Raw genomic sequence first — 23,707 nt, 5'->3', positions numbered from 1 at the left:
CCGGCCGCGGCGCCTTCACGCTGGACTCTGATTTCAGCGGCTGAGACTGGGTGTGGCGCTATAGCAGCACACGCCGGCCGGCGACCGACACACTGACAATGTCACCGCAGATGTGGCGTGCAGAACATGCTGGCATCGGTGGAGGCCAGCACGCGGCGTCCATCCGTAGGTTCGCCGGGGCCCCAGGGTTTGGGAAGAGGAGGGGTGACTGGAGCGCACTTCAGCAAACTAACAGGTACACACCCTATTCACGCTGAAATACTAGGCGCACGGGCGGTCTGCTTGGAGGTTGTGGGGTGCTGGAAGCTAAAGTCAGGGGTGAGGAGGGGTGTTGGGATGGTGGAAGCCGGGGTCACGGTGGGCGGGGAGGTTTGAGTGGGTTGTAAGACAGGTTCATAGGAGGGTGGGGGAAACAAAGGGGGAAGGGGTGACGAGGGGAGGCCGGGGTCGCCTTTGGGGGCGCCAGGGGCACACGTGGAAGAATAGGGACCGGTACCGCGGCGGCCGCAGGGCAATGTGAAAGGGGAAGCCTGGGCCGCGCAGCAGGTGTATCGCGCACGGATTGACGGACGCCGCAGACGAAGTCGCGGGTACTGCTAGTTAAATATATGTAATTGTACTGAATATAGAGGCAATATATACTTTAATATAATATATATGTAACTCATACTGGTAATTATAAGAATATTACACATAATTATGTACACGGCCGCAGGAGGAGTGTATTCCTACAGGTTAATGAACTTACAAGTGACTGACGCTGGGTTCACACTAGCGCCTGGAGTCCGTTCTCAGCTTTCAGTCTTCTGCATGCAGAAGACGGAAAGCTGTCAGACCGGGTCCAGCTGTGAGCGGCGGTGAGCCTTTTATGCTCTCCGCCGCAAAACCGTTTTTTTTTAAATTGGACACATAGTACTGCATGTCCGACTCTGTGTCCGATTTAAAAAAAACGGTTTTGCGGCGGAGGGCATAAAACGCTCACCGGCGCTTACGGCCGGACATCTTTCAAACTCATTCAAATGAAAGAGGAAACGGAAACCTGCATGAACGGAGACCGGGCGCAGATGTGAACGATCCCTTAGAAGTCTTTAAAAATTTATAGTACATTATCACATTACTTTATATAAAACACATGTCTGCATTTGAGAAGCTGTTTTTTTTTCACTGAAGTCAACAAAAGGTAGAAAATACATCAAATTATACTTGTTTGCTGTTTGGTGTATATTTCTTGCATATTGTGTTGATTTACACATTTGAAAATACTACTGAGGCCCTATTCACATCTGTGTTTGGGTTTCCGAAAAGCAGCATGTTTCCACATGTTTCATGAGGAAACTGAACGGAAACCACATGGACCCCATTATAGTCTATGGGGTCTGTGGGTTTCCTTAGGTAACGGCTTTTTTATGCATATAGATTTCCGTTCGGGAGGGGTCCATGTTATTTTGCTGTTTTTACTTTATATCATCTATTTTTTTTGAGGGGGGGGGGTCATAAATGTTAAATTTAATTTTGTTGCTGCTAGTAGAAAGAAGCGACCTGTCCTTTCTTAGAGGCAGAACATAGCGCGACACTCCCTCCCGACTAGGCCCGTTCGGTTGGGCCTAATCCGGAGCGGGATGCTGCGATTGGATGCCGTTGCACTGTACTGGCATCCAGTCGCGGCTACCCGTTTTTTGGACTGGATTCTGAGGCGGCCACTGTGGAGCATATAATACTTCATGGGGTCACTGTGGAACATATAATGCTGCGTGGGATCCACTGTGGAGCAGATAATATTGTGTGGAGCAGATTGCACTGTATGGGGTCCCTTCACTATTTATATCACACAGTATCTGTTTTATAGCAGACGTGATATTAGTACAGACTGTAATAACATTACACAGTCACTATAAAACAGATCCTGTGCGATGTAAATAGTGAACATTAATTGTTCATAAGTAACAAATGCAAGCTAATACCTTTCAGTACCAAATAGATTGTAGCATTGAAAGCTCTGTAAAGCGTCATTCATAATTGTGGCTCCGCGCAGTATTAATTGCTGTGTTGGCTTTTTAGGATACATGAGTAGGGTTCCGGTTGCAGGTTTGGGCACTCGGTCACTAGAAGGTTAGCTACCGGTATCACTGCCTTGTGACTTATTTCTCATGAGGTATACTGGGCAGCCTAGATGGCTCCTCCCACCCGACGCTCATTGGAGCATTCTCCTGCCCTTCATACAGTTCCTCAGCCACTCAGTGAAGAGAACGCTCCTCTGTATTACTTATTTTGATTGGATGACGGTGCACGGCCGTGAGTGGGGCCGACCAATCCTGAAAGCAGAGGGCGGGAAGCCGTTACGTCAGGTTTAGTCCGACATTTTGTGCTGTAGAAGAGATCTCTGAGCTTCGAAAAAAAAAACATCGAAGGTTTTAAAGTAAATAAGTCTCGGTATACGGTAAGCGGGCCGTAAATCGCTGTGCACACCTGGAGGCGGGTCAGCGGTGAAGGCCCGGGACACAGGGTGCGGCTTCTGACAAAGAAATCAGTCAGACGAGAAGTCGGCCGTGGTGAAGGCGTTACCGCATCGCAACATACGAGTTTCCTGGATGAGCTGTGTGGCGCCGCTGACTACCCGGTATGGGAGGGTGCGGTGTGACTACGTACATGACTGGCCCGGTGGTTTATGTAACGGCTTCTACTGTATGTACAGACGGCTCCAGTCATAATGGCCGCTACCCACTGCTATGTGCTTAGGAAAATGGCGCCGGCCAGACTACACAGCCCAGTACAATCTGCATGTATATGGCGGAGACCAAGTAGTTAACGGAGGGTTTTGTTTTTTTTTTAAAGCAAAAAACCCTTTTAAGAAGAGACTTAGACATACCCTAAGGTTTAAAATGATACCCCACTATATGTTTGAGTAGGTTTATATAAAGGGGTCTTCTAACCCAAATCGCTTGTACCAGTGCACAGGTTTATACAGACTAGTTGGTTTTGGCAGTGCCTGGTCATGGTAAACTGCTGCAGGGGAAGGAGAGTGTGTGCAGCCTCTCCTATTCAAGTGATGGGAGCAGCATTGCAATAGTAGAGCCTGCATGTGCTGCCGAACAGCTGATCTGTGTGGGTTCCAGGTGGCAGACCACCACAGTTCACATACTGATGACTGATTCTGTAATTAAAGGGATTCTACCATTAAAATCACATTTTTTCTCCATCACACGTAGGAATAGCCTTAAAGGGGTTGTCCCATCACAAGGATCCTATCTATACTGCTTGGTAGGCTGGTCTTACATGACCGTAGTTGTTTTTGCGGTCTGCAATTTGCGGATCCGCAACACAAATTTCACTTTAAAAATTAATTCCGCAAAGTGTATCCGCAACGTTCCGTGTGTAACAGTATTATGCGGATATGGATATACTCTGATGTATGTTCAGTGTATATCCGCAAAAATGCACACGCCCATAGACTTCTATTGGACCTTCCGTGCCGTAAAAGCACGGCCATTACGGACATGCGGTATACTGTCCGGACCACGATTGCGGCACGCCACACCACTGACAAAATCTACGATCGTGTAAGAGGCCTCATAGAAAATTATGGGACCGTAAATGGTCCGCAATTTTTAACCCGCAATTACGAACCATTTGCGGTGCAAAACTACTGTCGTGTAAGACCAGCCTTAATGTGAATGTAAGACTTTTTCTAAATACACTGCTTCAGCAAAACTGCTTTGTTTATCCACTATATTACTTAAGTCTTACACATCCCTTGACTTATCTGGTCAAAAGTCCAGTGACGTATCTGCCTGCTGTGAGGGAGGAGGGGCTAAGTTCTCAGGAGCGTGCCTGTGTCTCTCTATTTTATTAGTTCCCCCCCAGGGGGCTTGAACCTGCAGTCATTTGATTGCAGTTCCCATAGACGTCAGTACAACTGTATTGCCGTCTATGGGACTTTCTGTATATTACTATTACGGCTGGGTCTATGACCTGCCTGCGGCCGGCCGCTTACACCAGGCGGGCATGCGCAGTTGGCTCTCTCGATGACGTGTTATAGCTTTGAATACATTTTTCTAGGATATAACTTCTATTTGATGTTGATTTGTCTATGATAGGTTGCACGTGAACGCTGCAATGTCTAACGGCCATGGGGACCAACTGAACCCTGAATGGTAAGTATTTCCCAGTATAAAGTTGTATTCTGTTCAAGTACTATAGCTACAGATACGATATGTATCTTTTTAATCCTAATCCATAAAGGCTTCAGCCGTACAGTTCAAGCACTGAGGGTAGTTTGGACACACCAATGCATGAGAATCCTGAGTGGGAGAAAGCACGGCAAGCTTTAGCAAACATCAGTAAAGCCAATGCAGCGAGTGGCACTAAAGGATCAAATGATGGGCAAGCTAATGCACAGGTAAGCATCAAGTTTATTGATCAAGAGCAAGAGCAAACGGAGAAAGGAAGGGGGAGGGTTAGTCCTGTTACTTAGGAGGGGTGAAAGAGAGAGAGGAGAGATGAAGAAAAGAAAGTAAAGAGAGAGGAAAAAGAAGGGGAAATGGAAAAAGGAAGCGGAGTACATACGCAACGGCTCTTTCATCAAGTTGAAGAGAGATCTCCATATTGACCATGTTGCTAGGAATTTCTGGTGTGTTCTAAACCATCTTAAAGAGGATCTTTCATGTCCTCGGGCACATGCGGTTTTATATACCGCTAGAAAGCTGACAGTGCAATGGATTCAACCCACTGTTGACTTTCCCATTATGTGCCCCATGGAAACATATTGGTGCAATTGCGCCCCTCCTGATAGTACTGTCTGAGGGGGCATTCGCTGTTATTTCAGAATAGTGGGCAAGCTAAGAGACTTATTTTGTGCACAGTTATTTTTGGATTAATGATGTCCTGTTACCATTTTTGCTAAGGTTGCTGTATAGGTAATGCTTTCTTACTTTTGTAGCTTTCGGCATCACAGAATGATGCAGCCATGCAACAATATTTTCAGTGGTATTCACAATACAATTACCAATATCCTTACAACTACTACTACCCCATGGTAAGTACCCCTGTATACTACTACTGTAGAAATGTTTTGTTTTTTTTTTGTTTTGTTTTTTTATATAAAGTTAATGGAAGAGAGGATAACTAGTACACTGGATTCCTGCAAATTACTAGAAACTGGGATCCCAGGTCTCCTTGTTTGAATGGAGCATTTGTTATGTATGAGCACAGCCACTCCAGTCTATTCTATAGAACTGGCAGACATGGCCAAATGCTGTCTTGCTTCTCTATTCTGTGCATAATCGTGTTTATTTGTGGGTGGTGGGATTTGGATACTTGAGTGAATTTTATTTTGTTGTGTTTAGAAGCATTATGCTGCAAGATGCAGATACCTGCTTGTAGAGAAATTACATTCTTATAGGGCAAGGGTAGATGTGAATAAATCTCTTTACCATTGATATGATGTCTGCAGTATTAAAAGGATTGTTGTGTAAAATATGATGAAGGATGATATGTAAAACATCACAAAAAATTAGGGACCCGTGTCCCTGTTGCAGAATGTACTTGATCCCTTGCTTATATTGTTGAACTTTCAGTTTCAATTATTACAAAATTGTATTGTATATTGGATATGTCATCTGATGGAAACGATTACTAAATTTTATTTATTTTTAACAGAATGTATATAGTGGGTACAATACGTCTGGTCAGTATGGGATGTCTGGCACTTACCAAGGGCCATCATCACAGCAGAGTCAACAAACTGGACAGCACCAGGGAAATCTAAATCAGGTATGTTGGATTCATCATCTCTGTATAAGAGTACTATACTATACAGCTTTTGTGGGTTGCAATGCTGATTCAGACTTACCCTGTATAGCGGGTCATGGGAATTGCAGTATAGCTACACTCCTGGTACAGCTGTGGGGGAGAGATCGGCTTTGCAAGGGTAAAACATTGAAGGGAAGGTAGGGTTGTGGCTACTTCATTTTCAGGATTGATGGGGGTCCTGTGCTGGAATTCACATTCGTAAAACTGTATTACCGTGTATACTCGAGTATAAGCGGAGTTTTTCAGCACAGTTTTTGTGCTGAAAAAGTGCTCCTCAGCTTATATTCGGGTCATTACGGTAATTTTCTTGTAGCAGGCCAGCCGTAATAGTAATGTAAAGAATCTCCCACAGACGGCAATACACTTGTATTGCTGTCTATGGGACTTGCAATCAAATGACTGCAGGTTCAAGTCCCTCAGGGAGGGCTAAAAAAATAGTAAAGAAAAAAAAAAAGTTAAAAAAAAAATAAAATAAATAAAAGTTCTAAATCACTCCTTTCCCTAGAATACATATAAGGGCGAGTTCACACCAGCATGTCCGATTTAAAAACAAAACTGTTTCGCTGCGGAGAGCAGAAGACGCTCACCGGCGGACACTTCTCATACCCATGAATGTTTCTCGGGCAGGAAACGGAAACCTGCATAATAGAGATTGGGCGCTGGTGTGAACCTGCCCTCAAAGTAGAAAATTACTGTGAAACACATACACATTAGGTATCCCAGTGTCTGAAAGTGCCCGGTCTACTGAATATAGGGTACCTGCAGTGCTTCTATTCCGTCTGGAAGGGGTTAATAGGAGCACTGCAGATACCCTATATTCAGACAGGCTGAATTCCAAGTGGGGGTAAAAAACTCTAGTCCTCAGGCAAGGGGCAGACAGACAACCAAAACACCCCCTCCCCTTTCCCAGCACTTACTGCACCCAAGAACTCGGCCATTTTAATTTTTGAAATTTTCCAGTAACTGCTGCATTTCCCCCCTAGGCTTATACTCGAGTCAATAATTTTTTCCAGTTTTTTGTGGTAAAATTAGGGGGGGTCGGCTTATACTCGAGTATATACGGTATATCCTAGTGATAAGCCTTCACTTTGTGGAATGAGAATATTCTTTTAACCTGTTATTTGTCTCTTAGATATTAAAACATTGTGGTGTTTTGTTTTTTAGCCTGCTGTTCCTGGTCTAGAAGATGGAGTTCCTTACTCTAATATGCATTCACAAGCTCCCAATAACCAAGCAACATCACATCATCAGCATGTTGGCCATAATATGCCACAGTCTTGTCCTCAGAACACAGCAGGAAATAACCAGCAGTCAGCGCAGCCTTCATGCAGTAATTCAAGTAGTTACAATCAGCATTCATACAATGACTCTCCCAAACCAAAGAAAGGCCAACAACTGTGGAACCGAATGAAACGTAAGGATGTGCTGCAACAATGTGACAGAGCTTTCCATTAATATATTTGCCATAAAATTCTTCTGAATCAGTGCAATAATTTGTTCTGTTTATATATTTACCTGTATTACATTTGCTAAGAAACAGCTATGAGAAGTTTTTGCAGTAGCAATTTTTTTAAAAAAAACATTTTTTAAACCCTTTGTTTTTGCAGAAGCTCCAGGAGCCGGTATTCTGAAGTTTAATATTCAGAAGCGTCCTCTTGTTGTGTCTAATCAGAACTTTTCATCCAATGAGCAGCACTGTAACAATACTGCGCTATCACAACAGGCATGCATGCACCACCACATGCTACAGCAACAAGCAGAGAAAAGCCACAAACACAGGTACTTTAAGATGGTATGCTAACATTTGAGAAGTATATAGCTGGGGAACAGATGGGCAATATAAAAAAGGAGAATTCCTCACCTCCTAAAGGTCCTCTCTCCCAGCTCTGTGGTCCTGTTCCTCAGGACTGGAAGTGATGATGTCATGCAGACGGCGTAATGATTCTTGTACAGGCAATTTCTGTTGTAAGGAGCCTTCTCTGCTATGTTATGTACATCTTTCAGGACTGGTCAGGTGCCAGGAATCAGTAAATCTAAAACATTACAGGTGGCAAACTTACTGATTTTGTGTATGGTTACTGAAGAAAGTAAAAACGTCTCCTGTTGTCCCTGATATTATTCAGCCCTATGAACTATGTGCATATGTATTTCTGCACTACTTGTCCCACTTGAAATTGGGTGTTGTTCACACGTCTAGTTTTCTGCACACCTGATTTATTAAAGTTTTTTTAGAAATTGATGCAATCTCACTCCAGGAAGATGGTGGTGTAGAATGTGCGTTAATGTCTCAGGATAGAAGTGTCAGACTAAAATAGTCATAACGCTTCATAAATTTTGTGCAGATTTCACTGCGCGGAACCTGCATACTGAGTGGTGGTTTATTCATTTTAATATGATTATTGCTGTATTTATATTTACTTACTGCAGTGGCAGTTCTTCCACAAAGCCAGAGGATTGGCCTCCAGCCATGAAAGAATATGTCCAACGTTGCTTCACGGCATGTGAAAGTGAGGAAGATAAAGATCGAACAGAAAAATTACTGAAAGAGGTTTTGCAAGCCAGATTACAAGATGGATCGGCCTACACCATTGATTGGAGTAGAGAGCCTTTGCCTGGGTATGTTTCCATGGGAGATTTTCTTGATTCTGCAATATTTTAGACCTTGTGGTTTATTAGGTATATTAATCTAGTGTTCAATTTGGGTTCTGTCCTAGAATGTCTCATGGTATGGTTCAGTAAACTCTGCCCCATAACCATTGAAGGCAACCTGTCATATGGTGGTTTCACCCTAAACTGGTCACAGTGTGTGCAGCAATGAGCTGTCCTAAGGTGCCCTTTGTTGCTGAAAAGTCAAGTCATAAGCTTTTAAAATCTTAGATTGGCATATGCAAAATTATCTTTACTAGTCACGGGAGGATTTCTGTGTATTGGTGGAGTGGTAGCAACTTCATCTAGTAATGCAGTTATTGTGCTAAATTGCACCATGTGCAATGTGACTGACATGTCGCTTGCAATCTGAAACCCTTCCTAACCACCATCTAATTTAATACAAACTAGTTCTTAATCGGCTGTATAAGTATATTCCTTAAGGCAGGAGTCTTAAACTCTGCAAATGTGCCACAAAAACCTTAAATTGATGGTCTGTATTCCTTTTAGATTCTATACCATACAAATTTTGTCAAATAATAGAGGGGCCACACGGTGGCTCAGTGGTTAGCACTGCAGCCTTGCAGCGCTGGGGTCCTCGGTTCAAGTCCCGCCAAGGGCAAAAAACCATCTGCAAGGAGTTTGTATGTTCTCCCCGTGTTTGCATGGATTTCCATCCCATATGCCAAAAAAGACATACTGATAGGGAAAAATGTACATTGTGAGCTCTATGTGGGACTCACAATCTACATTTAAAAAAAAAAATAAAAATTTGTCAAATAACCCCAGATATGGCATCACACAGTTTAATGCCCCCAGTCAGTACTTTTTCCACTGCTCCTGCGTGCGCTCTTTCCTCCAGCTCCAGGTGCACATGCATCATAGCAGCGAGAGAAGAGAAGCAGGAGGGGTGAGTATCTACATACAAGTTAGCCTGAGTTTGTAGGCTGAATGCCTTTGACCTACAAAATCAGAAAACTTTAAAATCAGACTGCATGTAGCCTGCAGGCTGCGTGTTTGAGACCCCTGCCTTAAAGCTTCCTCCAACTGAATTTGATCCACAGACCAGGTCTCCTTTTGTCTTGGGCAGCTATGATCCTAGGTGTGTATGCCTCCCTGCAGCTCTTCTGTTCTGCTCTGTATGTAGTAGTGGACAGATTCCAATAGTCCAAGATCACCACTTTAAGGAGTCCCATACTGTAGTCCAAATTCAGTCCAGGAAGTGGGGGGAATCTGCTGTCTGTGCTTGCCCATGTGAATGTGGAGGCTAAGAGGTGTTTTTTTTTTTTTGTTTTTTTTTATAGTAAGGATGGTGTAAAGGAAAGTCCAAAGAAAAAGCGCTGGGAACAAAGTAGTCTGCAGTCTTCAATTGGCAGCACCATTACCATTACACAGTCTTCACGTGGTGGAGCTAATAACAGCTCTAGTACACTAAGAGGACGAGGTAGCAGCTTTCCTACAAGGTTTGGTAACAGAAATGTGTTCATGAAAGACTCCAGCTCCTCTTCAAGCACTGGCTCAAGGTCCACATCAAGGTCCTCTTCACGCTCTCCCCACAGACGATACCGCCGCAGGTACAAAACCGCAGCTCCTGATTTTGCTAACATGCTTTTTACCTTTGAAGTAATGTAATCTGTAATACAACTATCTGTTATCTTTTTAGCAATTCTCATTCAGACTCTGAAAGTAGTTCACTATCTGGAAATGAAGGTCGCTCAGGTAGTCGCCGAAACTTTCAGAAGGGACGTGGTAGGGGAGGACATATGGATCGTGGACGAAATCAGCGAGGAAAAAGGTGCTTAATCATAGAATTCTGTGTATTATAATGTGGAGTATGTGAATCAGGTTGAACAAAGAGTGGATTCTAGAAAAAAATTTTTTGGTAAGGATTCAAATGTGATATTAAAAAGGCATGTGAGCCTCAAGATCTGTTTCAAATTTTGGCCAGAATCTGCCTCATGTTTTTTTCAGTGGTAAGCCTGAGATGGCTCTTCTCTTAGCCCCATTGGTTTTAGACTAACCAACAAGCTCTGCTTAGGCTTTCTGCTGCGGGCTATGCAGTGTCAGGATTTGGAGAGAAACCAAATTGTGTCGTATGATTTACTCACGCAGAGGAATTCTGAGCGGATTTTTAGCTTCTATTTCCTCTGTGTGCACGACTTAGATTTATGAGCATTTTTTTTTTTTTGTTTAATTTGGATTCAATTGATGTCCTTTTCTTATGTCTTTCTAAGGAATGAACAAAACATGTGCAAGCGAAACCGCAAAAAGGCTATGACCATGGAGTTTGACGATCCAGACAAAGATTTCAAGAAAGAAAGGCGAGCAACACGCTTCCAGCACGGGCATAGTTCTAAAAAATTGCGTATTGAACCTTTAGTTTTGCAGGTCAATAACCTAGATTCAAGTAACTCGGGGAGTTTGGACTGGAATGAGCTGAAAATTGTGGGAACTTCTATGGACATCACAAAAACTTACCTACGTTTGACATGTGCTCCAGATCCATCAACAGTTCGCCCTGTTTCTGTAAGACTTCAAGTTTTTCACTTTTCCAATATGTTATTTTGTCTTACTAATCCATATTGTAACTGTATCAACTACAGTAGTTCTAGGAGTCTACTTACAATAGATATAGTAAATCCTAGTGACAAGATGAGTTATGCCACGTTCAGACATCCCTTTTTCCTCTTGGACATGTGCTGTTCATAGGTGATTGAACTGACATCCTTGTAGAAAAATTGCTATATCTTGGGTCAGTGAAAAGCAAGCGGTACACTGAAGGCAACTATGTGGAGTCTGATTTTCAAGGACCCATAGATGTGCATTTTCCTGATCTATACGAAAAAATCTTTTTTTTTTTTTGTTCTTTTGCATTCAAGGCACATTGCATTCAATGAAACTGTGTGTGCTGTCCATGAAAAATAAATGACAAAAAAAAATTAAAAAGAAAATAAATTGATGTACACCTTAGATGATACAGACTTTGTCCTCCACCAAACATGTGAAACTTCTCTTCTTGATTCCTAGGTTTTACGAAAGTCTTTGACAATGGTAAAGGGACACTTTAAGGAAAAGCAAGACTATGCATTTGCTTGTGAGCAGTTAAAATCCATTCGTCAAGACTTAACTGTAAGTACCACTAAGGCCTCAGGGTATTTTTCAGTGTTTTTAAATATATACATATGTTTGTGTATGTGTGTGTATGTATGTATTTATATATATATATATTTTTTAATATACCATAGTTCCCACTTTTTTAATGGTTTTTAATGCCACTTTTATTTTTGAAATGTTTTAAAACGTGTGCTTTTCTAGCATTATGCAAGCCCTAGATACACACACACTTAGGAAATAAAATAAAAGTATACCTAAAAATGTATGGGGGAAAAAGCCACTGGCCCCAAAAACCAAAGCAGTGGGTCAGATTTAATGATACTAATACTTCTAGAACAGGTTCTTTTTCAAGTAATTTTGTGTACTTTTTTTTTTTTGTGTTCTTAACAACAAAAAAAATCCATGAAAGCTGATGCAGAACACTGATTTCATCCTTTCAGCTGTCTTTTCAGAGACCTATAGGGGTTTTCTGAGCTGGGGACATGTCTAATATGAGCAGTGGTGGTCTGACACTCAATACAGACAAGCTGCTTCCAGCTTTACCTGTATTTGTGCAGGGTCAGACAGCTATGATGACCTTTTTCTGAGGCTGAAAACCTAATTTTTAAAGGACAATCTCATATTTCCTGCACTGAATGTAAAACTCTCATTTGTGCTCTACAGGTCCAGGGAATCCGCACAGAGTTCACTGTGGAAGTGTACGAGACCCATGCACGGATAGCGCTGGAGAAGGTACATTAAAACCTTTACTTACAGTGAACGCTGTTTAGCTTTTATAAAATCTAAATTAGCTATAATAAAGTGGATCAGTCTAAGGGCAGATGAAATATATAGTTTTTGATTGTTTTTCTGTCTACACACTAATGCTGGGAAATTGTGAGTTAGGGACAAGCCCCAGAAGTGATTTGTGTCTATAATTTTCTTTTGTGCTAAACTGTTTTCTTGTGTAGGGAGACCACGAGGAATTCAACCAGTGTCAGGCACAGCTAAAATCTCTCTACTCAGAAGGCCTTAGTGGAAACGTTGGAGAATTTTCAGCCTACCGAATTTTGTACTACATCTTTACGAAAAATACTGGGGGTAAGAAAATGGCTTGTAAACGTTGACTTGGGCTATGTTCACACCATATTTGCCGAGCATATATGGCATATCAAATCAGTAGAACTTATTTCTCTACACCTTGCAATAAAAAAAGCCTCACAAAATATTTTTTTCTTTCTATAGATCTAACAACAGAGCTGGCACATTTGACCAAAGAACTGAAGGAGGATGCTTGTGTTGCACATGCTCTTGCTCTTCGCAGTGCTTGGGCTCTCTCAAATTACCATCGGTTTTTCAAGCTTTATAGAGAAGCTCCCCGCATGTCTGCTTATCTCATCGACAAGTTTGCAGAGAGGGAGAGGAAGTCAGCCCTTAAGGCCATGATAAAAACGTATGTGCAGGTCGCCCAAGTAGTGCACTTAAAGGGGTTTTCCCATCTCCTTATTTCAGCAGTTTGCATGCATTCTCTTCTTCTCACTTCCTGTATATTCCCCTCCCCCCTTGCTAAATGGACATTATGAGATATCACAATACTTATACAGATCCGATAATATGCAGATGCTTGTAGAGAAGGACTCAGTGTTATCTATGTGTTTACATATTGAGATAACAGACCAGGCTTTATCAGCAAACTGCCATTAGCTGAGCTGATTGTCCTGCTGGCACTGAGTAAGTCACTTGTTCTATCTCACATGCTGTGTAAACAATGGGAGGAATAAGGTCACATAGCAGGCAAACAAAACAGCATTTCCAAAGCAATATCTTTAGGAAAAGTCTTCAATTTACATAAGCTACCGGTATAGATAGGATCCTTGAGATGGGACAACCCCTTTAATCCAACCTTATTTTTTCAGCTTGTTTAGCATGCTTCATGTATCATTTTATATCTTTAAAAGATGGCATAGCCAGGTAGATGTATGGTGAATGCAAAGAAGCATTTCTAACAGCGTTATACACATGCTTTAAGTTAAGGATTGTGTGTCACAGTCATAAAGCTTGTGCTCTCTAGCAGGATTGGATGTTGGATAGTTTAGTGATGAAAGCAGATGTTCTCCTCTTGTAAGGAGGAAATTCACAGAAACATAATTTAGCTTGTCACGTGTAAAGTATGGCGAGGCTATTGACCCAGGCTAAGTGGATTTCATCAACCTCCTGCATTCCTGTGTGATTATCCTTTAAGCCTTTTTGTATAGAAGAGAGACTTAATTTTGAGAGTCACTTTTGTGGCAGTTCACCCTATCTTCTATCCATTATGCAAAATGAGTGGCAAGTGCCTCAAGTGTGGTCCTATTCCTGGCAAGTGTGCCTAGTCTGCTAACCTTGCCTAACATCTGATATTAGATGAGGGTGGGAAGAAAGACCTGAAACAATTGATAAAAACCATCTGTTAGTTAGGATCTCTTTAAAGAGGACCTTTCATGTCCTCAGGCACATGCGGTTTTATATACTGCTAGAAAGCCGACATTGTACTGAATTCAACACACTCTCGACTCTACTGATTTATCCCACGTGGCAAGAGATATCGGTGCTGTTACCGATCTCTGCCCACTGTCAGAAGGTCATTTTTGACAGTCTAGCTGGGCCTTGAAAAATGCTCCCTACCCCCGTTAGTACTCGTCCATAGACCTGTACTGTCAGAGGGGGCGTTCCTTAACCGCCCAGCCATGACACTAAGCTGTGAGGAACACCCCCCAGTACTAGTCTATGGATGAGTACAGTCAGGTGGGGAGTTCCTCATAGCCCAGCCAGACTGTCAGGAACACCCTTCTGACAGTGGGCAGAGATCTGTAACTGCACCAATATCTCTTACTGTGGGGCAAATACCTGGTAAAGCTGTCAGTGTGCTGAATCCAGCACACTCTGCTTTCTAGTGGTCTATAAAACCCGCATGTGCCTAAGGACATGAAAGGTTCTCTTTAAATGACTCAACTTTTTCTCCTAATAGAGACTAAAAATAATGAGGATACATTGATTTTTTTTAAAGGGGCTCTATCAGCAAAATCATGCTGCTAGAGCCCCACATATGCGTGAATAGCCTTTAAAAAGGCACCGTAAATGTTATATTAAACTACCCCCCCCCTTCCTGTTTAAAAATAAAACCCTAAAAAAGAATGTTATCTACTTACGGATCGTGCACGCTGGGTGGGCATTCAGGGTGCGCCGTCTTCTTCATCCCCGCCTATTCTTCCTCCGATGTCCTCCAGTCCCGTCTTCCTCCGGCGCTCGCGAGCGGACACTGATATAAAAAAAAATAGCCTGGGCGCATGCGCAGAAGGATGCGGCTTCTACTACGGCTACTGCGCAGGCGCCCAGGCCAGTTTTTTATATCAGTGTCCGCGAGCGCCGGAGGAGGATGGGACCGGAGGACATCGGAGGAAGAAGAGGCGTGGATGAAGATGAAGACACACCTTGAATGCCCGCCCAGCGTGCACGATCCGTAAGTAGAGCACATTCTTTTTTAGGGTTTTATTTTTAAACCGGGAGGGGGGGGGTAGTTTAATATAACTTTTACGGTGCCTGAATAGCCTTTTTAAAGAGTGTTTTTCTTGCGTCTTGAGCCTCTCCACTGCTGGGTAGCTGGAACTTGTCTTTTAAATGGAATGTTATCTGGCATTGCAAGGCATTACTGAATTAGGGTAAAAAGACACAAACTTATGAGAGTATAAGAAATGTTTTGCCATTTCTTCAGGCACATTAGAAAGATAGAGAAATACTGTTGGAGAGAGTCGATAGAATATTTCAGAAATTTTCCCACCCAGAGTTTGGCATAATATAGAATTTCAGTTTTAGAGCTGGTTATTTTGAAAACTTAAGTCTGTTTTGTATGTGTTCTATTTATTTTTTTTATTTATTTAACATCAAGGTAAGTAGTAATGTGTATAGTCAAATATGACTGTGAGATAGTGTTTTTTTTTTTTTTTTTTTTTTTTTTTTTTTTTTTTTTATAAAGTATCACTTAAATTGTCTGTTTATAAATGGATATATAACGGTGTGAATGGGAGCTGCAGTACAGAGCTTTTTGGCTCTATACACGATTGTAATAGTTTTGCAGAAGCTGATATTTGTCAGACCTCCACTAATCTGATACGGATTATCTATCCTAAGAGTAAGTCCTTATTATTGAAATCCCATATACACTAATATATCATTAGAAAGCTGTCCTGCTGAATTTGTTGTACTTTTCCTCTTGTTTGTAGCATCCCCTTTATGGGATATTGGTGCCATTGGTTTTGGTTATATATTTCTCATTATTGTCAGAGGAAGTGTTTTACAGCCCATTGTCTTTACTGGGCAGTGAACTGCACTCCTTTCACAGTACAAGACAAGTGTACTGTCAGGGGGCATAGCCTGCAGTGTCACCAGTAACCAAAATGAACTGTACCAGTACCTCTGCAACAGGGGAATCTACCTTGCACAGAATCTGCACACAGACAGCTTTCTAGTGGTATATGGCAGTCACTGAGTTATGTTCAGACTTTGCTGGCAGCCAGCCACTTAACCCCCTTCGTGCCGGCTACGTCCATTCATTCCTTTAGTTGCGTGCTATTTGAAACTGGAGTTTCGAATAGTACTTGCTCATCTCTAGTTCACACTAGTGTTGCCTGTCCATTTCTCTGGCACATCTGAGGACCAAAACAGATAAGTGGACCGCAAAAATAGAGATTAAATATAGAGCCCTTATTGACAATAATGAGATTCATTCTGAATGTCCGTTGATTTTAAATTGAAAGCAGTTAACAAAGTCATACATGGAGAAATTATTTCTTTCACTAATTTCAGGTGGACATTGTGACAGGGTTCTCCTAATGGAGACTCAGATACAGATGTGTTATTAGTTAAAGGGGTTGTCCAGTATAAAAAAGTGGTGGTGGTGTGGGGGGGTTGGCTGGGTAAGAGGTTAACATTTTTAAACTCTTATGTCCCCAGGACTCTGTCCCAGTGCAATCCGGACCTGCATCTCTGTTGTTTTTTTCCTCTGCACACAACCGTTGAGGCCAGTCTGCTGCCTCAGCAAGGTCCTTTCACGTAGGCTGCCAATTGACCTCTGTGGTCAGGTGACCCAGGACATCACAGCCAGCAATGACTTCTGGCAAAAGACAGCCAAGTAGCAGGACCCAGCTTAATTAAAGGAAAAAATAATTATGCTGGACAACCTCTTCCAAGTAATACCTTCAGTTATAAAACAGTGGTCATAAATCAATGGTAGAAACTGTAAGAAATGTTGTAATATATCTTACTGAGGAAGGATATCCATTTCTCAGTCACCACCTCATTTATTTGTATCTAGAGAAGGTTTTCTTTAGTAAGATATTTTGTGCAGTTTCCTCTATTCGCTTGTACTATTCATTTGTGACAGTTTGTCTTATAACTGGAGGAACGCTTTACAGTTCAAATGACACAACACGCCTACATATTAGAAAACATGAATAATAGCACCTTAATGTAGTGATGTGTGAAGATCTTACCTTTTCCTCTCTTTATTATTGGAAGACTGCCTGCAATTACCTAGTTAATTTCTATGGGCTCTGTTAAGGTAAAGAAAATAGTTGCAATGTTACATGAGACTTGTACAGTACAGTTCCTTTAGTATTGAATGCCCTGAGTGCACTTTAGTGTTCAGGATGTGCTGGGTTCTGCACACTTTGTCTAGTTTAAGCAGGGCTTATTTAGTCCATGGAATACAGGCTATTGGTTGTATTTTCTGGGCTATCTGGGAAACTGGGCTCGCAGCCACATAGTCTTATGTGTAAGTGCCTCTCTTACAGAACAGGACAATAACTAGCTGCCTCACCAGGAGAATAAAGTATCCAAAATCACTGTGATGCAACTGGTTCCCCAGTGTTCAGCTCAGAATACAGCCAATGTACGGTCCATATTTTATAGACTGAATAGATCCATCTGAAACTGACCTTAGATTGAGTTCAGATCTCTTGTCACTTTACTGTTTTCTCTTCCATAATTGGAGTAGAAAACCAAAACAGTTGAATTACTGTATCTGTCACGCCACAAATAACAGTGCCCAGACTTTCCCATTGACTTTTAATGGGGTGCTTTGCGTTCCTTCATGGTGTGTCATTTCTTAGAAAGAACAGAGCTATATTCTGCCCTGTTTTTTTGAAATGTGCAGCCTTAGATGACTCCAGGTGGGTATTATTTATATCATGTTGTGTTTTACCTTTTACAATACAGTTTTAAACATGTTAAAGCCAAGTATTATCATTGCTGTTCTAACGTTCTTTTTTTTCTTTTCTTTGCTCCTTTCCTCTCCACTGCTTTTTTGTTTTTTGACTATTTATAGTTATCGTCCGGTGCTACCAGTTTCCTACGTTCAGTCAGAGTTGGCCTTCGAGAATGAGGAGGATTGCCAGAGTTTCCTGGCTTCTCTGTCTGTTGTGTATGCAGGGAACGACGCCAGCAAGATTGACTGCAAGCAAAGCTTAGCGGTCTTGCCTAACTTCTGAACCAGTCTCTTTCTATCAGAGCACATGAATAACTCTCACACTGTGTGTGCATGTGAAGTTCTTGGATCTGTTTGTTCCATATTGAATGCCTCTGGATCAGAGGGTACAGGCTAAGACCGGGCATCCCAAACTAAACTATGTTGGGTTTCTCTGTTTTGCCAAAATATCAACCATTTAAACAGCCACATCAGCCTTTGGTAATTTCCTGTGTTCTGTTGACTGATGTGCTACGTACATAAAGCACCTAAACCAGAATTTACCAAACATCGTCGCAGTGGCAAAAAGAAATTTTGCAAAACTGTTGGTAGAAATGTTTTAACTTGTGTTCTGAATGCCTTAGGGTTAGTTGGAAGGTACAGTTGTCAAGATGATCTAGCTCTGTAGAAGACATTTGTACAGTCCTGTGTTCAGACCAACCGCCAGCAGTATGTGCTTGTAAGGAAGATCAGTTTGTCTTCTTTACTATGTGACTATAATATTAGATGTCAGTTGGGATGTGTAGCTTTTTACTAAGCTATGTGTATATTTGTGAATATTTTTTTTTTTTCGTTCTTCGAAGTGGGTACAAGGGATTTTTCCGTGTTGTCTGTTCACTCTAAGCATTTTGAGATCCTGTTATAACCAGAAACTAACTATGTCTCAGTTTCTTTTCTCTTTACCTCATGTGCACAAAGCCTCTGTCCACCTGCCGCTCAAGACAAAGCATCTATGTGGCTCTGGAGAGAAGGCACCAAACACAGGAAAAGTCAACTCAAAGATTGGGAGAAGTGACACAAGATCCTTACACTGCTCTGCCTTGACAGAAAAATGAGACTTTTCCAAAGTAAAGAACTTTTATTTTAAGATCTGAGAATTTTACCAGTGAAGAAAGAAGTTTACGCTAAATTGAAGTAGAAGAGAATCCTCCTTTTATGGGAATCGCCTGCTGCTGGAACCTGTGAGAAGATGTTTGTAAAATTACTCATTCATTTGAGACCCCCCTCCCCTTTTTCTTTAGTTTTTCCACCTCTTCTCTTTGCTAAAGTTAGAACTTTTTTTTTTTTTTTCCCCCAAATCAGGTAAATATTAGGTAATAGCTGTTTGAACGCGCTTTCCCCATGTTTATTTTTCTTTCACTTATTCTTCTGTTTTTTTGTTTTTTCTTACCCTTCTCCTTTCTTCACCCATCTTCAGTACTACTTTTTTTATTTATTTTTTTTATTTTCTCCCATATCGAGGATGTAAAAGTGAGAAAATGTGCAATAATGAGCAGTTGTCGATCAAGTGCTCCTTTCTTGCAGATGTTTTAGTTTTCATTTCTCCCCATAATAAATACTTTTGTGAGTTGCAAGTGGCTTTTATATTTATTTGGTTTGTGTGTAAAAACTGGATCATACAGAAGTTTGTCTTGATGCTGTTATCGGTTGTGTCGATACCTGTCAGACTTGTTGCTGAGATCTTTTCAGGCCCCCTTCCTCCAAAACGGAACCCGAAAGTGGGTGTGAACCAACCATTAGGTATGTCATGGATCCTGTAAGTTGTACTGCCTCTGCTCTGTGAGTGTCAGCTGTGATGGGCTAATAAACAGGTGCCAGACCACACAGCGAACATACCCAGAGCCTGCATTTTCAGGTATTGCATTGTTGAAGTAGAAGTTAACTATGCCTTTCCTATAAGTAACCCTAACCCAACTGGCTTGACTGGCAGCAGGTGGTGCCTAATACTAACAGTCACATCTACTGGTTCCACAGCACACCAGACACCAGCTGATTTTAACTTCTCCATTCTAGCATCTACCCTATTGTTAGACTGTATTCAGGTCACACTAATGCCTGTGATTGGAGTCTATATAACGTACAGCGGAGATCTGGTACATTAGCTATGGTGGTTGTGCTATATTGGAGGGTGGGGTGGTCACTCCAAACAATGCCGGTGATCAGAGTAGAAACTGATTGCTGCGTCAGAGACCCAGAGTTAATGCCTGCAGAGTGGTCGCCATCTTTAAAAACCCGGCATCTTCTGTAATCGCACGGCAGACATCAGGAAGGGGTTAAAATGCCAGGGCTTATTTTTGGAGTAGGGCTTATATTTCAATCTAGCTAGGGCTAATTTTCGGGGTAGGGCTTATTTTTTTAGAAATAGTAACTGTGCAGCTTGGTCTGGGAGCAAGTTGGCTTGATCCATTACACAGGCTAAACTCTCCTAACTTGTCACTAAACTGGAGAGGAGAGAGGTGAAACGTCGAGAATGTTTCTGCAATATGGAAGATGCTCCAGATCAAAGTCACTGTTGCCTTCCTGTACTGTATCACTCATGAGTTTCTCTAGTTTCAAAGGCCTACATATTCTTTTTTTTTTTTTTTTTTGTTTGTTTGTTTGACCTAAAAATATTCTCAGTGGAAGATCAAAGACAGACATTTCTCATACTCTGTAACTAAGCCCTGAGTGTGTAGCAGAACCACTGGTCTTCTGGCTGCCAAAGATTACATCCTGAACAGAGTCTTACAGTGAAGGCAGAGCCTCTATGGGTGAAGGTATTTATTTGTGCCATCCACTACACACAGGGACTTGTCACACACCTTATTTACATATATCTAATAATAATTTGTATCCATAAAGTATACATATAAGATTTGGCCAAAATTACAGATTTTAGCTACTTGGACTGATTTACCCTTATTGTAAAGCACATCCATAGGGCCAAGGGGATAATTGTCCATTCAATGCCGCTGGGTCTTCTAGTGATCTGGAGGACCAAAAGTACCCCTAAAACTTTCTTGAGAATAGAGTGCCAGTGAGCAGTGTTCCATTCACTTCTATGGTGATGCAAGCACTGCTGGAGATTCTTGTTTCTCATTACTCACCTCACTACCGGTAAAACCTCCAGTTAGTATTAGAGAAATGGCCTGGTATTAATCCGTTCTTTTTACTTTGAAATTTGGATTCATTCTTACGGACATACATGGTTAAAGTTATTCTCATAGGGAAAGATGAGGGATAGTTTCTCACCTTTAAAGGGGTTATTTGGTTTCTAACAATGATGGCCTACACTAAGGATAAGTCATCAATATTAGATCTGCACGTTAGTCTGACGCCCAGTACCCCTGCAGGTCTCCGGTACAGAGACAGCACAGTTTGCAGTATTATTTACATGCCTTGAGTTGCGCTGCTCACTCATGATACAAACTGTATCAGCGAGTGTAGGTACTGCAGCACAGACCCAGTGAAATCTATTCCGCAACACTGTGCGGTACATACACTCACGGCTACAGCTTGTATGGTGAGTGAACAGCGCAACTCTAGGCATGTAAAAAATATTCTGCAAACCGTGCTGTCTCTGTACCAGTGATCTGCAGGAGTCCTGGGCGTCAGACTTCCCTGCACATCCAATATTGATGACTTAACCTAAGGATAGGCCATCAGTGTTAGAAACTGGGCAACCACTTTAACCCCTTAAGGACCAGGCCATTTTTTGGTTTCGCATTTTCGTTTTTCCCTCCTCACATTTCAAGAGCCATAACTTTTTCATTTTTCAGTTCACAGAGTCACATGATGGCTTATTGTTTGCGGGACAAATTGTACTTTGTAATGGCATCATTCAATATGCTGTGCAATGTACTGGGAAGCTGGAAAAAAATTCTGAATGAGGTGCAATTGGAGAAAAAATGCATTTGCGCCATTTTCTTATGGGTTTAATTTTTACAGCGTTCACTGTTTGGTACAAATGACATGTTACCTGTGTTCTACGTGTCAGTACGAACGCGGTGATACCAAATTTATATAGTATTTGAAATGTTTTGATACTTTTAAAAAAATGATAAACTTTGCAAAATAGAAAAAAAGTTTGTGTCATCATGTTCTAACACCTGTAACTTTTTCATATTTCCATGTATGGAGCTGGTTGTGGTGTCTTTTTATGCGGGACAAGATGACGTTTCTATTGATACCATTTGGGGAAAGATCTGATGGTTTGATCACTTTTTATTCAATTTTTTATAGGAGGCAAAGTGTTGAAAAAAACGCTTTTTGGCTGTTTTTATTTTTTTTGCCGCTACGCCGTTCGCAGTACGGGATAAATGTTTTAATATTCTAATAGTTCGGGCATTTTGGAGCGCGGGGATACCTAATATGTTTATGTTTAATGTTCTTTAATTACTTTTATAGCTAATCTAGGGAAAGGGGGGTGATTTGAACTTTTATATTTTTTTTATTTTTTTAATACTTTTAAAAACTTTTTTTTTTCTTCTGTTACATTTATGATCAGACCCCTTAGGTACCTTGAAACCTAGGGGGTCTGATCGCTCATACTATTCACTGCAATACTACAGTACTGCAGTAAATAGCAGAATCCCAGCACTTCTATTAGACGATGCCTCTGGCATCGTCTAATAGATCTAGTGCAGAGACAAGCCTGGAAGCCTTCAATAGGCTTCCGGCTGTCATAGCAACCGATCACTGCCCTCATGTGATGTTCAGGAGGGCGGCGATCGGCGAAACATGGCGGCGCCCATGCCGCCGGCGCCGTTTACACACTGCGGTCACGTTTGACCGCAGTGTGTAAAGGGTTAACAGCAGTGATCGGCTCGGGCACCGACCGCTGCTGTTATTGGCAGGTCCTGGCTGTATTATACAGCCGGCATCTGCCGTGTATGGAGCGAGCTCAGTGTGTGAGCTCGCTCCATACATGCCCATGCGACCCATGACGTACAGTTACGTCAAGGGTCGCTAAGGGGTTAAGCAAATGACACTTTGTACTTGTCTATATATACACTTTCTATATATTTTTATTATTGGATCCCTTGAACTAATTGCAATATTCATTTGTTATACAGGGTGGGGCAAAAGGTATGAACCAGTTTTGACCGGCTAGCGCTCAGCCTGTGGTGGTGGTGGGAAGAGGGGCGGGGCCTTGTTGTGGGAGGGTCTAGTTGTCAGTAGCATCCATGCCTTGGATGGGAGAGCATCAGTTTTTTGAAAATGGCCGTTCTGTTATCACCACGCAGAGGGCCTTCCGACTACACTTCATACACTTCAATATCCCTGTTGGGGGTAATGCAATTGGGCTAGGACATTGGAAAAAAACTGGTTCAACAGCAACTCTTTTGGCAATTAGAAGACCCAGAACAGTAAGAACACCTCAAAATGTCATCCTGGTAAAAAATGCTGTTGAAGTGTCTCCCAACAGGACAGGGCCACATCCCACACTGCTAGGATTTCAATGACGAGATTGAGGCAAATGTTCCCCCAGCGCCTCGTCTCTGTGAGGGGTGACGTGGAGTGGCCTGCGTATATTTTGTATGGATGTCCCTATATCTAACGAGAGCCTTTTATGAGATCTAGTTTCTTTTTTGGGGATTTAATTTGGTTTTTATCCATTGACTCACCTGTGTAAAATAAAGATTTTTGATACACGTATATCCCTAGGTTGAGTGTTTCTTACATGTATGCATATGTCTTTGGGCTATGGTCAGTATTTCTCAGCATACATGAGATGAACCCCAGATTTTTGATGACCAAAAGAAGTGCCTGCTGTTTCATTGAACCCTAGGAAGTCTGATTGCTCCTACTATTCACTGCAATACTAATATACACTCACCGGCCACTTTATTAGGTACACCTGTCCAACTGCTCGTTAACACTTAATTTCTAATCAGCCAA

At 41.9% G+C, this 23,707-nt stretch overlaps 1 protein-coding gene across 1 annotated transcript; it reads left to right on the top strand.

The window, feature by feature from the left end:
• Nucleotides 1-2,340: 2,340 nt before the first annotated feature.
• LENG8 (leukocyte receptor cluster member 8) lies at nucleotides 2,341-19,401 on the top strand. Its single transcript, XM_075280185.1, has 16 exons — nucleotides 2,341-2,617; nucleotides 4,095-4,151; nucleotides 4,240-4,396; nucleotides 4,937-5,032; nucleotides 5,656-5,769; nucleotides 6,973-7,222; nucleotides 7,416-7,587; nucleotides 8,236-8,424; nucleotides 9,759-10,028; nucleotides 10,118-10,249; nucleotides 10,689-10,980; nucleotides 11,482-11,583; nucleotides 12,232-12,300; nucleotides 12,519-12,648; nucleotides 12,793-13,000; nucleotides 17,909-19,401. Exons 1-16 carry the CDS (start codon nucleotides 2,589-2,591, stop codon nucleotides 18,069-18,071), a joined length of 2,430 nt encoding a protein of 809 aa, XP_075136286.1. The 5' UTR covers nucleotides 2,341-2,588; the 3' UTR covers nucleotides 18,072-19,401.
• Nucleotides 19,402-23,707: the final 4,306 nt, after the last annotated feature.

Source organism: Leptodactylus fuscus, chromosome 6, assembly GCF_031893055.1.
Source record: "Leptodactylus fuscus isolate aLepFus1 chromosome 6, aLepFus1.hap2, whole genome shotgun sequence".
NCBI lineage: Eukaryota > Metazoa > Chordata > Amphibia > Anura > Leptodactylidae > Leptodactylus > Leptodactylus fuscus.
The sequence above is the reverse complement of the archived record's forward strand: the minus strand, read 5'-3'. Positions and strand labels throughout refer to the sequence as shown.